Below are 17,365 nucleotides of genomic sequence, written 5' to 3'. Positions count from 1 at the left end.
AAAACAGCTTTCCTTCTGGCCATTACCTCAGCTCGTAGGGTTTCGGAACTACAAGCCCTCATGGCTGTGCAGCCCTTTCTCATCTTCCATCAGGACAGGGTTTCCCTACGAACCAACCCGTCATTTATGCCTAAGGTAGTATCCAGGGTAGCTTTAAATCAGGCCATACACTTACCTACCTTTTACCCCAATCCTCAAAACAAAGGGGAAAGGCTGCTACATTCCTTAGACATCTACGTTACTATTTGGACAGAACAAAGCCTTTCAGGAAATCAAAACAACTTTTTGTGTCCTATGCTGTAGGAGCTCAAGGGAAGCCAATTTCCAAACAGACAATTTCAAAATGGATAGGCCACTGCATACGGTTTTGTTACTCCTTTCATGGCAAATCTGTTCCTACAGGCATCAGATCCCACTCCACAAGGGCCACAGCTACCTCTACAGCCTTCCTCAGAGGAGTCCCTACCAAAGATAATTTGGAGGCAGCCACTTGGAGTTCTGTGCATACCTTCACAAAACACTACCACCTGCCTTTATACTCCAAAACTAGAGCAGGCTTTGCCACTTCTGTGTTGCAAGGCATTCTGGCTCCTCCCAGTTCCACCTAGTGCCTACCACCCTGTGCGTAGCTTTGGGATTCTACCCATCTGTGATTACTGCAGCTGTATGCATGATGAACATAGTACAGTTTTGTACCTACCATAAATGTAGATGTTCGAGTGCTAATACAGCTGCAGTACAGGTTTCCCTCCCTCCTTCCCCTCTTGGTAAAGGCCTAGTGGCTAACACCTCCTCATACAACCTGATTGGGTTACCCTTCTATGGTGTATTTGCTTGCAACTACTGATTTTTGATTATATTGCATTGCATGATTATATATATATAATTTATGTATTGCCCTCCTTCTGGGGGCACCTGACATCTGGGGCAAGAAAGACTGAAGAAAATGGCGTTGGCTGTGTCTTATATACCCCTGTCGCATTGATGTCAGGAAAGAAAGCGACAACAACCGACGCCGGACCTAGACTTTGGAATTCGGCCGACCGAGGACCCGCCTGATGGCAGAAAACCCATCTGTGATTACTGCAGCTGTATTAGCACTTGAACATCTACATTTATGGTAGGTACAAAACTGTACTTTTTAGTGACTATATTACAACCATATATATGTATGTGTGTCCGTGTGTGTGTGTATATACATGGGTCCACTTCTAAATCTTGAAAGCTCATAATCTCAAAATTCAAAATACTGAATCCAAAATCTTGAAAGTTCAAAATACTGAAAACTCAAAATACTGAATTTCATAATATTAAAAAAACACAGTACACCAACACTTACAATATTCCAGCGCAAACAAAATATATTACTCTTCTCCAACTATAAGCAGGGGGGTAAGCTCCCCTTCATCTCCCATGTGGGGATCTACACCCCCTACACCCCCTGCTACTTAAAGATATCAACTCCAAGATCGCACTCCACAGAAGAAAATGGCAAACATGCCATTACATGCTTCATGACTGCCTGTTGTAACCTTAGTAATGTTCCCTTTTGATTTGCTATACAACAACATAATTTATTTAGTGTAGTAAAGTGAGATCTCTGAGTTGATATATTCAAAAGACATGATTCCAAAGACATGCATCTGGAGCATTTCTCCCCAGGCCTCCACTGAAAACAGGCTCTGTGAAACCCAGTCAACAAATGATAAATAAATAAAATAAAAATATATATATATATATCTACGTAGGAGGGGTGTGAGGGGCACAGCCCCAACTTGGGGGGTGCAGGGGGGCTTGCTAATAGTTGGAGTAAACTAATATGCTTTGCCTTTTATTTGTTTCTCTATGTACTTCTGGTGGAGTATAGTAAGTGCTAGTATCCTGTAGTTTTTTTCAGTATTATGAAATTCAGTATTTTGAGTTTTCAGCATTTTGAACTTTCAAGATTTTGGACTCAGTATTTTGAATTTTGAGATTATGAGCTTTCAAGATTTAGAAGTGAACCTATATATATATATATATATATATATATATATGTGTGTGTGTGTGTGTGTGTGTGTGGGTATGTATGTATATATCTATCTACACATCTATATCTGTTTGTTTATATCTAGTAGTCAAATTATTGCATTAGCTGAAAATCAGTATTTGCTGACTGCTTGAATTAAATGTATAAATATATTGAAGAAGTGAATTAAACTGGTTATTTCCTTTTTTTTGTTGTTGCTTAAGCTTGAAACCTCCTCATGATGCTGGCTTACATACTTTTAACTTCTGCCAGTAATCAGAAAGCAAACAATAAGTGTGAGAAGCCTATAAAAAACTAAGTAATGAGCTCTCTTCTGAATTGTCCCAAAATTTTTAGCACAAACACAGAGACCACAAGTCTCCATCAGTCCTTGAGAGTTGTGAGATAAGTGAATGTGCACACCTGTATATTTTTGTTAGGCAACTATGAAAGGACAGTCGCTCCACGTCTTATGACTTCTGCCTTGCATCTTACAATCACTAGTAGTTACAGAGTTGTCTTCAATGTATTTGCCATAAACTTATTTTTATTTAGAATTTGTGTGTTCTGTTCTTCCCTTTCTGTTAGTTCAGAAAAAATATTTATACATTCCATCTTACTCAAAGCTACTTAGTACCTCATATAAAAAATTAAAAAATGCCCTTCTAATTTTGTTTTTGTGACAGGATTTCAGCATTTTTTCTCCTTCATAGCAAATAGTAGAACTAACTCCAGCCCTTATTTATTAATTTACTTATTTAGTTATGAATTGAAAATGTAGTGGTGACTTCATTTTAGAGGTTTCTTGTTTGCTGACACAGAGCTGTCTTTCATCTTGCAGCCCTGAAGGATGAATTTCGTCTTGAGCCAAATGATGTCATAGTAACAGTGGGAGAGCAAGTGATGATGGAATGCCTCCCTCCTAATGGGCATCCAGACCCTGTTGTCACCTGGAAGAAGGATGGCATCCCTGTGACTGAAAATGGTGGCCGCTATGTGGTAAGTAATCCAGTCTGCAAAATGTGGACAGGGTCTGGCAAAAAAGCTGGTCACGTGTTCATTGAATAACTGAATGGTTCACTGCCAAGTAAAAGCTGTAGTACTCTTACCAAAGCAGCTTAGGTATATAAACCTACAGCCTCATCTTATATTCAGTGCTGCTTACATTCCTGGTGTCCATTCTCATAAATGTCTATTTGTTTGGCAGATAACAGTTCTGTTGCTGAATCTGACAATATAAAACATTCAGGCAAAGGAGTGTTTTAATAGCATTTTGGAGTTAGCATTATGTGCCCTGCCCTTAGGTGTAATGGGCTATGATTTGGTAATAAAGTTAATAAGCATATATTGTGCTTTATTGGCCACATGGCGGGTCTGGAGAAGCTCCCCCATCATGTAATATGCTTGTTTGTTGTATCTTTGTATTTGCATATGTCTGTGTGTGTGTCTACATTCAGTAAAACATGTCTTCAATGTGTTAGTTTTGGTGCAGTGTTATTAAAAAAGCTGGAGTTTGGGACTTTCAACACACATCTTGCTAACTTGCAGATGTGTTACTGGGCAGAAAGACCTGCTACTCTAAATGTATGTGGATCTTTGCTTTGTGGCATCAGTATCAGTCATCCCAGCGTAAGGCCCTGTAGATGTACCCCAAGATCAGATGAGTGCTATCTTGTACTCATACTTTTACTAACACCGCACCCTGCCATCCTAGTGTAAGGGCATGTAGATGTACCCCAGGATCTGCCAAGGGCCATGTTGTACTTAAACTTTTACTGAAACAACAACCTGCCATCCCAGTGTAAGGGCCTGTAGGTGTACCCCAATATCTGCCAAGAGCCAGCCTGTACTCATACTTTTACTGGTACTGCACCCTGCTACCCCAGCATAAGTGTCTGTAGCTGTACCTCAGGATCTGCCGAGGGCTATCTTATACTCTTACTTTTACTGACACCACACCCTACTATTCCAGCATAAGGGCCTGTAGGTGTACCCCAATATCTGCCGAATGCCATCTTGTACTCATACTTCTCAGCTCAAGAATTCTGAACAAGGCCAGAAATAATGGGGAAAAGGCACAAAATCAAGGATAGTTGTTTAAAACTTACTGTACTTCACTTAAAAAGTTAACAGAATACAAGGTTTTGCATTAACATGCACATTCTGAACAAAAAGAAAAATATGAAATTCTAATGTCTGGGATTATCAATGGACTGTAATCCTCAGTGATATACCAGAAAATCATACATTTTATGAGACACAAATCAGGAATCCTCTGCAAAATCCAGGAATAGTGGAAAAGTATGCTTGTTCTGAAAGTGAACAGTAGTTTCTTGGTAGCAGAATGGTATTATGAACTTTGTTTCTGTCACAGCATAGTTTAGACACTTTGAGAACAAGTCCATGTGACAGCTGCACTGATGTTCATGAGTGATTTTATTCAAGACTAACATGAGCTGTTGTATGTTCTGAGAAATCCAGAAAAAAAAAGAGAGAAAGGCAGAAATGCATTATTTTGTTTACTGAAAGCTACAGAAAGGATCAGAGGCTATAATTCTAAAGAGTATGTAGATTTGTACCAGAAAGAACTGAAATTGTGGTGTATGAAAGGAGGCACATGCAAAAGGTGACGAGCACCATAACAGTACGAGACAAAGAGAATTAAGGTATCTGCATGACGATATGGCAAGGAGTGATATGACACATTACCTGGGGTTCATGAGAGTGGTGACAGCTATGGGGTTTCAGGCTGTCCTATTACACCAAATGACAATTAACCTGGCTAGAAATGGGTTCATCGAATTAAGGCTGGTAGTTTTCACAAATAGTACATGTGCTAACCTCTGGACGGATATTTCTGTATGTAGAAGTCAGGCTATGGTACATGATACCATGCAATTTTAGTCAAGAGAAGGACATGGGTTACCTTTAAAGTATGGGAACTAGTATAAAAGTTCAGTTGTGTGGTCTGTACATGTCAGACTGTGTTTATGTACTTATAGAACAAAACTTAACAGAAAGATATTACATAGGGAAACTGATAAAATTATGCACTGAAACACAGAATTTGTTAGCAAATAAGGCCTGCTGCCCACCAGTGTTCATGACCAATACTCTTAGACTGGATCTGTTCTGTTTAGAAGAATCATATTTGTTTAAAAGTCATATGACTGACATCTGATTTATTTGATTGTCATTTTGTTAAGATATAATTTCAATTACTGTTTTTACTAAACGCATGTATCATCATACCAATGGCCTGAAACTACTGATATATATTGATCATGTGCAGAGCTCCCATCCTAGCTGAATCACCATTTGTGTACAACAATTAGTTAACGTACTAATAACATGGCTCCAGGATTCAAAACTGACAATTAATGAAAAGAAAACAAAGATTAAGATCTTTGGCCTGAAGGACACAATAATTAATTCTACAGCCGTACAAAAAGTATTACAATCCAAGCAGTTGATAGTTACAAACACCTGGCTGTAGCAAGTGATGATAAGTAATCCTTTCGGAACATATTCACAAACACTGTACTAGACATTCATAAAAGGTTTAGTCTTAAAACATACAGAGCATTGCTTAGCTCTCACTCTATACTTGTGACTGACCTTAGCCACTGCATTTTTATGACAAGACTTTTTCTATGGCACGCCAGCCACTGTTAAGCTTAATGTACCAATTTTCCATAAAATGAAATCCTCCAATCACAAAGTAGCAACATTCTGTTCCACAATCTCTGAATGGGTTATTGATATATGATATACCACATAAACTAAGCTGGATGTCCTTCTCAAACACTAACTACATTCATCCACAATATTTTATATGACTGCAACTCTTCTCTTCAACTGCATAACTGTTAGATTCCTAATGTATGTAACTTGTGTTCCTAGTTCTTAGTTACTCAGTGGAACTCTCTGCTGCAACAACTGTATAATGTCAATAACTTTACGTCCCTCGAAAACTCATACAGTTGTGACTACAATGTTGTCTTATCCTGCTCAAGATTCATGATCTCATATTGTCTAAACTCTTTTGTGTCTTAAACTTACTTCCTTAATCTTTAAAAACGATTCCTGCTCTATTGCAGTTTCTTCCTGCACTCATGTTTCATGACACAATACTCCCTTCTTCATCTCCACTCTTTAGTCTTATAAAGTCTTTTTCAGCAACCATTTAATGCTCGCCTTTGCTTATCTACCATGCCTGTTGGCCTTAACACCTCTATCTCAACTTATTCTTTATTTACTGCAATGACGTAAATTACAATGACTGCATTTGATGATTTTTATAAACACATAAGTTATGCTAAATACATTTGTACCATTCTATTTTTCTCTAAACGTGTTTGGAATAACTGTATATTTTGATGAAGAAAGTCTAACTGTTTACATTTACTTTGTTCTATCTTTCCTTGATCCCTTCAGAAAATTGATGCAAGTAGATTTAGTGGAATTCCACTTGATAGAAATGTCATATGATAATTGTACTTTAAAATAATGTTGTGCATCCCCTATACTCCTACTGAGATCGTCTGACTGCACAAATCTAGAATTTTTATGCATAAATTCTGAGGTCATGCTTCTAATAAGATGGTTTCAGGCACCTACCCAGTGAGACATTTCCCTGTGGTACACATTTGGTTGGGGACACATGGCTGAAGTGACTTTTAGCTGCAGAGAAATATGACTTTTTGTGAATTTCCTGTGGGCAAAGAGAAGCGCACACTGCCATGCCCACAGCTTTAATAACCAAGTGCATGGGGGCAGAAGAATTAATGAGTGTGGTACTCAGTGTACAGTACATGCTTATGTAACTGCAGCATGTAGAGGTGTGCTACAGCAAGGAAAATATCCTGCATGCTAATGTAGTCACATTTAAGCTTCAGCATGCATTTTAGGCAATCTTCTCTATATACTGTGAAGGGGTAGTGGTCCACGTATACCAATTATAAAGGCACTGCCCATTCTGCACTGCATTTTTACTACTACTGACATGCCCACTGGTCAGCCTGCTATTTCATGTTGCCTTGGGGACCACGGGCATTATTTTCCCCTTGTACATTTGGTTACTGAAGTTGTGGGCATGGCACTGCATTCTTCTCTTTGCCCACAGGAAATTCACAACAGCTATACAGCCATGTGTACCCAACCAAATGTACCACAGGGAAATGTATTGCTGCCTAGGTGCCTGAACCCGCAGACCAGCTATGGTCCCTCTGTACAGACCAGTCACAGTTCAGCACAATCCAAGTCTTCAGGCATATTAAATACCATCAGTGCAACATTGCGTGGCAGACAAGCTGAGCAGGATCAGGGCAGACCCTTACAAATGGAAATTGAATAAGGGGATCATCCAAGTTAGGTGTGTCTTTATTGGCCTGAATGCACCAGTAGTCCTAAAAAAATAAAAAGTGAAATGCTGTGGGCATTCAGAAGCCACGTAGCTGAAACACTGGCATGTCCTTAAGGGATCGTTTGCATATATCTTATGAGGTTCTACTTTAGGAGGTTTAATGTATTACTCAGTGAAGACTCTAAGCTTAGTTGGCTTTTTATTGGAGTTTTTACTGAATGGCTTATCTGTATGACTTTATTTTCTGTTTGGTTTTAATGTTATTTGAGATATTTTGCAGGCAATTTTATGTTTATGGACATCTTGAGTCTGTGTTTCCAAAGTATAGCCAAACAATTCACTTATGCTGTACTGATGTACTCAAAAAGGGAGAAATACGACATGTCTATAGCTAATAGGGTTTAGATTTTTGGCTCAAATGCATCATGGACGTCCCCTAAAGGAGAGTTAAGGTATTACACAGTGAAGACTCATAAATAGATACAGAGATGCGTAAGATCTGTGTCTCCTTCTAACTTGTTGGCATTAGTTTGGTTGGTGATAACCATTATAAACTTGCAGTCATCAAGTTCACAACTAAACTAGTAACCCAGCTGTAAGGAAATTAAACACTACTGGGCATAGTGCATATCCTGAGAGTTATGCATACTGAAAATTTTATTTGTAGAGTAGGATTCTGCCTTCTCTTCGTATGGAACCAAAACACAGACAAAAATTACAATTTCTAGTCTGTGTTTGATGACATGACACAGGGATATGGGATTCAATGCCTGGCAGTTTGGGGGATGGAGCATGTTGGCTAATTTGCTCTGCATCGAATGGGTTCTAGTAGTGTCCCATAGAGGCTGAAGGTAATAATTACGAATCATTCTGCTCCCATATCATGTTAGACATCTTAAAATACCCAATACTGTGAATATGACAGATATTAAAATTAAGTAGATAAAGTCAGAAATGTGAAATGTTCTGATCCTTAACAAGAAATGTGGTTAACCTTAAAACACTGTTTGATATCCACAGAAATCTGCACAATTACTGAGACTTACTTTAGAAATGTATCAAAGATCCCATACATTTCATGATTTTTAAACCAGGATCCAAATGAGCTAAACTATAAAAATACAAATAATGGAAAATAAAAACTCGGGGCTGTCCACAGGCCAATAAGCCATGCCTATAATTATTCTGGTCTGAATGGCAGTATCTCAATAGCTAGTGTACTGAGACTTTGATCTTATGTTGTTTAATTTGCACACTGGCTAGAAGACTGGATAGTTTTGGGTGGTGTTTTGTGTGTTTAAAAGTGTTTTTAAATAACCAATGGTTGTTTTTAGTCATGTGTTATGGTAGAGGGATATTTAAATATTGTTTGTTTGGCATTTATTTTATTCTGATAAAGTGTTTGATATATTCTGACAAAAGTGCTTAATGTCTGTTATTTTTCAATAAACTAACATGACTTATTGGCCTGTGGACAGCCCAGAGTTTTTATGTTCCTCTATTTGCATTTCGCGGTTTAATGTCTTACGTAGTTGCAGACCCAATGACTCAGATTGCTTAACTGCCATATTCTTTAGGGAAAATCTCAAATCTAGGGTGTGAATCAATAAATATCAGATCTCTATGTAGCAGTTTTTTTTTCAGAGTAAGAGCTAGTGTCAGTGGCACACGTTCTCCAATAATAATGTGAGCTGCACCAGAAAAAATGTGATTCTTATAAGAACAAATTGAAATGTAGTCCTATTAATTGCATTCAAATCATAGTCTTACCCAGTTGAAGGGTATAGGGACATTTGAAAGCAGCATCCTTTATTAGAAGTGCAAAAAAATCAGTGAATGGCCTTAAAAAAATCATCCATCAGAAGGTGTCAAGATTAACCAAAACTCTAGAAATCCACAAACTTCTCATGAGAACCAATAATCTGGTATCAAAGGCAGAGACAGCAATGATGTTTTCTTTAATTATAGCAGGAAAACAGACTGCAATATCTAACCAACCATAATCGCAAATCCAATGGAAAAATCCATTAACCTGGAGAAGTACTGGGAATTTTACTCACATCAAATATAACAAAGCCGGTGGTCAATAAAATTAAGAAAAAAAATATTTCTTGAAAATTCCAAAAAATATTTAGTTTCTTTCATTGAGTAATGGACAACACTGTTAAGCTCTCTAATAAGCTGTTAACAGTGAAGTAACTACCAGAACTGTGGTGCTAAGTACTGGTTATGCCTATAAAGGAAGCAGATGTCGCCTCAGGTCATGAAAACTATAGACCAATCATCATTCCTTCAAAACATTAAAAAGAACCATCATGGAGCTGGTTCATAAAGACGCAGGTGACCAATACCTCCCTGTCCAGGGCCAGTACAGATCTGTCAAAAGTACATTGTGTCAATGCTGAAGTCTTCTTCCTTTCTCTGCATAAAATAACTACATGCATGGATGAAGGACTGACTGTATGCTTGTTTACATGGATGTGACCAAAGCTTTTGAAATGATCCCTGCATGTTACATTTGTTTGTTTAAACAATGTTGTCCTCTTGGCCTCAATTGACAGAAATGATTTCTGGCATAAATTGGAATAGTTCACTGTAAAATGTGAAAATTTGGGGATAAAACATCACTTGTGAGACAGAGCTCAATGTTTCCCCAGTAAGACTGGATTGTTGTCTGCAGGTTAGGAGAAAATAACTGGAAAAGTTCATGTCTTGGGGCTTTTTCAAAAGTGAAACAAGAGAGAAATGGGAGGTTGACCTGCAGATGTATATCAATAAGACTACAGTCATTGTACCAGTCTGTTTTTGGGAGGTGAGAACTGAGTCATGGGATTTAGCTCTCAGTTTCCAGATCATTCTGTCTCTTCATCCTTCCATACAGTCTCATACTTTAGCTGGTGAATGAGAGGATAAAATTGAGGACAAAATTACTAGAGAGAAGTGAAGTTCAGCAGTCTGTGTGGAACTTGGAGTAAATATATTATCCCATTGCACTGAATACTGCTAATTCAGTACTGTGACAAAGTTTCAGAGCCTTTGCAAATGCATGAATACTAGGCACCCTGCACAGGAAAAAAAAGATTAATGTGAGGCTTTTGCTGAAAAATTAGTGAATAGAAGCTTTGTAATATACATTTGGACATATATGTGTGTAAATATAAACACACACACACACACACATATATATCTATATCTATCTATCTATATATATATATATATATATATATATATATATATATATATATATATATATATATATACACACACACACATATGTATGGATCCCCTGACAAATGCAGGGGGGTTGATTTAATGTTGACAGTATGGATAGCCAAATAGTGGATATGTCGGTGGTATGGAATGTCACTACAGGTAAGTTGGGCTGGGGGGGGTGAGTTAGGGTTAAGGTCAGAGATGAGTGAAGGGTAGGTATTGTGTTTGGTCCAAGTTTGTATTTTAGGGTAAGGGTTAGTTTAGGGGATAGATGTAGTGTTGTTTGTGTGTGTTTCTGAATGTTTGTGCTTGTTGTGGTAGCTCACTAAATACTGAAGTGTGATAAGAGACCTTGGGACACAGGTGGACAGTAGTCTCACCTTTAATAACCACATCGCCACAGTAGTCAGGAAATCCTTCTACATGGCACACCTCATCACAAAAGGGTTCTCCCTCTAGAAAAAAGGAGGTCATTGTTCCTCTCTACTCATTCCTCATCAGACTCATTATAGAGTACAATGCCCTGTTTGGCATGTATCTCACAAAATACCTACAGCAATTGGAAAGGCCACAGAAATACCTCAGTAAGAGGATTACCGGCCTCAAACAGATGCCATATGCAGACCGTCTCAAAAAACTCCAGCTCTACTCCATCACATATCGCCGACTCAGAGGCGATCTTTGCCTAACATACAAAGCTATGTCAAACCCAGAGCTGTTGAACATGCTACACTTAAAGAAATCCCAATCTCTCCAAGCAAAGCTCCTCATTGGCCCTCTTTAAGAAAAATCTTGACGACTGGAGGGGAAATAGAAAATTCACCCCGGGGATAACTTCTGTGGCACTGCTTGATACGGGAAAATAATTTTCTTGGGTGGCGAAAGCCAAGGAACCTTTTTGGTTAGGCTTATATAGGCCCCAGGGCCGATAGCCTAGTACCTACCTATGAGTTTGTCTCGTGCAGTGGAAGTGTTACAGGAAGGTTTTAATGATGTTAAGGTGTAGGGTTAGGTATGGGGAAAGGGAACTGTTACTATAACCGCAGATATCTTTGAATTTTAAATGTGATATAAATAAGAGTCATTATTACCAACCTGGTTTATTAATAAACAAGATTGATATACTAGTTTTTCTTAGTTTGACAAACTTGTTACAAAATATCAAAATAAGATAACTTGCTGTGGTTGGGGGTCCCCCCAGGACAAGTTGCAGTCATATAGGAAACCTTCAGGATTTGTTTGAATGGTATGGTATGGTCATAACACCACCTCTGGGTGGAGGGCAAATGTGACTACATCTCTATGGGAGTACTACATCCGCCTTGTGCCAGTGGATGTTCTCATGCACCCATGTGGGAAGTTACTTCCTGGCAATAGCAGTGGGGTGAGCTAAACATACACCCCCAGGTAATATTTCCATCCTATTCCCTTTATCTGCAGATTACCGCCCCCCCCCCGGTCAGGATAAGTGTGCCTCTTCCCATTGTGCCACTTGCAGTGGACACCTGAGCCGCTATTGAACCTAGCTCACCTGCATCATAATCAGAGTTTTATCCCTGCACACAAATGGAGTGGTGTTATACAGGTGTTTTAAAATAAAACTGGTAAAATAGTGTTTACCCATCTCCTCTTCCATGATGCATATTTTCCAAAGATACACATTCTGTGCAGTGTTTGCCATAGCTGCCACATTCTGTCTATTATAGTGCAGACAGTTTAGAACTGTGGATGTAACTGTAAGCTATAGAACTGATACAAATTCATACAACTAGACATAAGTAACGTGATTAGAGAGCAGTGCCACATACAGGTATTTTCTTATGTGTATCAATGTCTGTAGAAGGATGACTCTAAGACCTTACCAGTGTGGCACACGTGGTACACTACACTACCACCTTACCTGTGTGGCATGCGTGGAACACTACACTATCACTTTACCTGTGTGGCATGTGTGGCACACTGCACTATAATCCTAAGGGTGTGGCACACTACACTACAAACATAAGGTGACTGTTTACTCATTCTAGGTAATTTGCCCAGCCTTTTCATTTTATGTGAAACCATTTATGCAGGAAACTGGAAAGACTGCTCTGCAGCTGTGTGTACAGACTAAATTGAGATATTTTGGAAGTGATGGAAGTTACAACTGTGACTGTCTGATGAAAGACAAGGTTTGTAATACTAACAGAGGCCAGAGTTGTAACATCTGCTGGCAGGTAGGTAACTGCAGTGTATAATAGGTGGGGAAACAATGAGTAAAGGCAGCATAATGTAATGTATTTGGTTACCAAGTTTTTACCAAGTTTTCATTTACACTTCATGAACATAATACTTATACTTTAGTGCAAAATCAAATTTCTCAAGTTGCTTTGTATAGTTGTATTGCCATTATTTTTCTTAATATCGGTTTGTTAAACATAACAATATCTGTCAGGGAATTGTTTGTTTACTTACTATTTTGTAACTGGGTAGGTGGCCTGGTCTTAAGATCCTTTTTAGCCATGATCTGGACAAAGACAAGAGTAAGATTTTACAAAAGGATGAAAAATATATATTCATCAACATATATCCACTGAGAAGAAACACATTGACAGATTCAAGTATAGAGTGATAAACTGCACAGGAAACAGTTTGAAATGGGAATTATATAGAGTGTATACAGTTTTGCTTTAAATAAGCAGTGTCAAGTAAGAGATAAGAGGCTGGCTAAGAGCAGAAGTGATTTGGCATTGCTGAATAGTGCTGATCACTGTGGTCACTAAAGCATTTGCAGACCACATCATAATGGACATGTCCAAACAGAGCCTGTTTGAACTAATGAAGAGATTCTTTACACTTCATTTCTGAACGAAGTTTGTTCCATAATGCTGGGTCTATTCTGGAGAAGGTGCCATGTCCCAAAACTGTTTCAAAAGGAGGCCTAATCATGGATGTGGTGCCATCTTGGAGTTTTGTAAGGAACATATCTGCTTCCTAAAGATGAGTTTTGTTTTCATAGGTGGACAGAATCTCACATATATCCACACCAGCATCCATTAGGGGTGTATATCCTCACACTAGTCTGGACACCTACAGACCCAATAAAACCATAGGCAAATAACTTTACAAATGCTCTATGTCTCAAACTTGGAACAAGCTCCCTAATCATCTACACCCTATCTGCTCTCCCAACATTTTTAAAAGAGAACTAAAGAGTTACCTGGCCATCTCTCCATCTTGTACCTGTCACCGCCCCACCTAAGTATTCTTCTTCCTTCAGCATTACAACTGCTATATCACATATGTAAGCATTGTATAACTCTGTAGATATTTGTATTGCATTTTCTTTGATTTTAATGATTGTATTATTGCTATACATTTTTGTAACTTTGTTCTTTATATCGGAGATTTTCTCCTCGGGTCTCCACTGAAAATGGGTCCCCAGCCCAGTGGACCAACGCGGTTAACAAAAGACAAATAAATAATGTTTGTCAGAGATGCATAAGTGCACCAACATTCAAGAGTTGCCATAAGTGTATGACTACACCAGCATCCATCAGGGATATATGACCACACTAACATGCATCAGAGGGGTGTATAACTACAGCAACATATGACAGGTATATAACCACACCAGCAACTGCCATGGGTATATAACCACACCAGCATTCCTCAGGGGTGTATAACCATACTAACATCTATCAGGGATGTATTACTACACCAGCAGCCGCCATGGGTGTATGACCACACCAACAGCCATCAGGGGTGTATAACCACGCCAGCATTCCTCAGGGGTGTATAACCATACTAACATCTATCAGGGATGTATTACTACACCAGTAGCTGCCATGGGTGTATAACCACACCAGCATTCCTCAGGGGTGTAGAACAACAACAACTTTTTCCAGGGGTTTATACACACAGTCTCCATCAAGGTGTATTACTGGACAGCCTTTCAGGTTTCAGGCTAAGCCTCTTTTTAATAATGTATTTTTATTTTATATATTTGTTGACTGAGTAAGCTACTTCAATACTTTAAATACGTTAATTGGACACACAAGCCCCTTTACAAGAATGACCTAGGAACACCATCTGGTGATGTGACTTTCTCATAGTCACACAGTAGTTAAATGGAAGTAGAAGGAATGAAACTCTGTACCTTGGGTACAGGACGCAGCTCATTAACAGCTGAGTACATTAACCCTGTACAATAATTGCAAACACCATTTAACTGCATCAGAAATTAAGTTTTCTACTTTATGCAGTTGCACATGCAGTATGCCATTTGCCTGAAGGCAGACAGCACTGTCTTACTATCATCACTTGAGAGCTATTGAGCGTAGTACTTTAACATACTTCATTAATCCTTTAGCCATATTTCACCAATGGTGACTCAGATGACTTTAGTTTTTTGTCTTAAAATGCTTTTGACACTTGACTCATTCTCTGTCAGATTTCATCCTCTTTAATGTAGTTTACTTTTGTTTGCAACATGATCTACCTCAAGACAGTTTATGAACCAATGAAATAAATGTTTTTTTCTAGGCCTTTGACTGTGTTAAAAGTTTTACCCGGTCAACTCAGTTAAGCTTCTTTCTGCCCACCTATTATACTCTTACATGTAATGTTATTGAACAGAACGTTGCCAGTCATATAGGTATGGGAACAGTTTTATACTGTGGTGCTGTCCAAAGTACCAACTACTTTCCCTTCCAGAGTAATATTAATTTAATAACTTAACTGGTTCAGCAAACCACAAGAGTAAATGTAATATACAAGCAGACCTGTAGCAACGTCATTTGTTGGCTTGAGCAGTGCTTCCACTTTGCATTCCCCACTCACGGTTGGAAGTTGAGGGCCAGAACCAAAAAAAGGCTTCAAGGAAAGGAAATATTTTGTTGTTCATGTTAGGTCCAATAGGCCAACAGCCTCTTTTCAGGGGAATCCCAAGCTGGCATTCATACTGACTATTGGAAATTTGGCAAGGATACCCTTTGTCAGTAGTTAGAGATGGAGACCTCTCTCCCTGATGGAGTTGGAAAGGGCTGTACCTAACATGGTATAGCCCTTTCCAACTCCATCAGGGAGAGAGGAAAGGGCTATACCATGTCAGGTACAGCCCTTTCCAACTCCATTAGGGAGAGAGGAAAGGAAAGGGCTGTACCTAGCATGGTATAGCCCTTTCCTCTCTCCCTGACGGAGTTGGAAAGGGCTGTACCTAACATGGTATAGGCTTCTGTATCTGAAAATGTTCTTGTTGCCTTGGATCATGCTGTCCCAGTTGCCTTGGATCACGCTGTCTCAGTTGCCTTGGATCATGCTGTCTCAGTTGCCTTGGATCACGCTGTCTCTGTTGCTTTGGATCACGCTGCCTCTGTTGCTTTGGATCATGCTGTTTCTGTTGCTTTTACGTTGTTTCTGTTGCTTTGGATCACGCTGTTTCTATTGCTTTGGATCATGCTGTTTCTATTGCTTTGGATCACGCTGTTTCTGTTTCTATGGATCACGTTGTCTCAGTTGCCTTGGATCATGCTGTCTCAGTTGCCTTGGATCATGCTGTCTCTGTTGCTTTGGATCACGCTGCCTCTGTTGCTTTGGATCATGCTGTTTCTGTTGCTTTTATGTTGTTTCTGTTGCTTTGGATCACGCTGTTTCTGTTGCTTTGGATCACGCTGTTTCTGTTTTTATAGATCATGCTGTCTCTGTTGCTTTGGATCAAGCTGTTTCTGTTTATTTGGATCATGCTGTTTCTGTTTCTGTTAGGACTGTTATTTTTGGAGCTTTGCTTGATGAATACTTGGTACAAATACCGGATGAGGAAGAACCTGCCAATTAGTCATGGCTGACAGGGATGCTGTTGCAGATCAAAAATGTCCACTTTCCTGTTGATTCTTTTGCTTCAGAGAGTTTTTCTGAGGAGAATGTCAGTGCACAAAGCAGTATGAATGTGAGCCATTTTTCTGTGCCTCTACTCCAGAAGGACAACCCAAAAAGAACCTTACTTATGCTTCAATAACTGCCTGGACAACTTCTCAGTATCCATACCCACAGAAACTGAGGAAACTACCCTTACTTTCTCCCTCAAGCCCATCCAAACCAGCACTATCAAGAAAATGCTATACAAACTTAAACCCACATCCCTTCTGCTGACAAACTGACTATGGAATATCTGAAGCTGGCTGCTGGTGCTCTATCCTATCCTGTCTCCATGTTAAAAAAAAATCCTTCAGTCAAAGAACAATATCTTCCCAAAATATGGAAAATATCTTACATCATCCCATTTCATAAAGGTAGCACCTCTTCAGAATTCTCTAATTACAGACCAATAGCAATTTTATCACTGCTATCCAAAATTCTAGAAAGGTGTATTCACTCACAACTTATGAACTACCTCTTATTCAGCAGTGTGCTAACCAATACCCAACACGGCTTTCAACTCAACCACAGTATCACTACCTACCGCCCTTTTAGGTTTCACCAATACAATCAACCAATTAAAAAATAATGAGCAACTAGTATCTTTCATCTTTCAAGACTTTTCCAAAACATTTGACACCATCTCTCATCAAAAAATTCTCAGTGAACTCTCATCCCTAAAACTAAGCCAAACTACCCTTGTATTGTTCCAAAATTACCTGTCTGACCAGCAACAAGCTGCCAAATGCCAATGTGATCTCTCATTGGTTACCTGTCACAGTCAGCCTTTCACAGGGTTCAATCCTAGGTCCACTCCTTTTTCACCATCTTCACCAACAAATACAATACCACTACTCACCTTGCCACTATCGTACATATTGCAG

The 17,365-nt window shown here is 39.0% G+C and overlaps 1 protein-coding gene across 4 annotated transcripts in view; it reads left to right on the top strand.

The window, feature by feature from the left end:
• ROBO4 (roundabout guidance receptor 4) overlaps positions 1-17,365 on the top strand; it is a 1,497,877-nt gene that overhangs the window by 445,249 nt on the left and 1,035,263 nt on the right. For all 4 annotated transcript variants that reach the window (XM_044081194.1, XM_044081193.1, XM_044081195.1 and 1 more), the window contains one exon: positions 2,850-3,007. In XM_044081194.1, the coding sequence (XP_043937129.1) occupies positions 2,850-3,007 (158 nt within the window). The remainder of the gene's footprint in view (positions 1-2,849; positions 3,008-17,365) is intronic.

This window comes from Protopterus annectens, chromosome 8.part0, assembly GCF_019279795.1.
Source record: "Protopterus annectens isolate FY-2018-M chromosome 8.part0, PAN1.0, whole genome shotgun sequence".
NCBI classification, from domain to species: domain Eukaryota; kingdom Metazoa; phylum Chordata; order Ceratodontiformes; family Protopteridae; genus Protopterus; species Protopterus annectens.
This window is presented reverse-complemented; position numbering and strand designations above follow the sequence as displayed.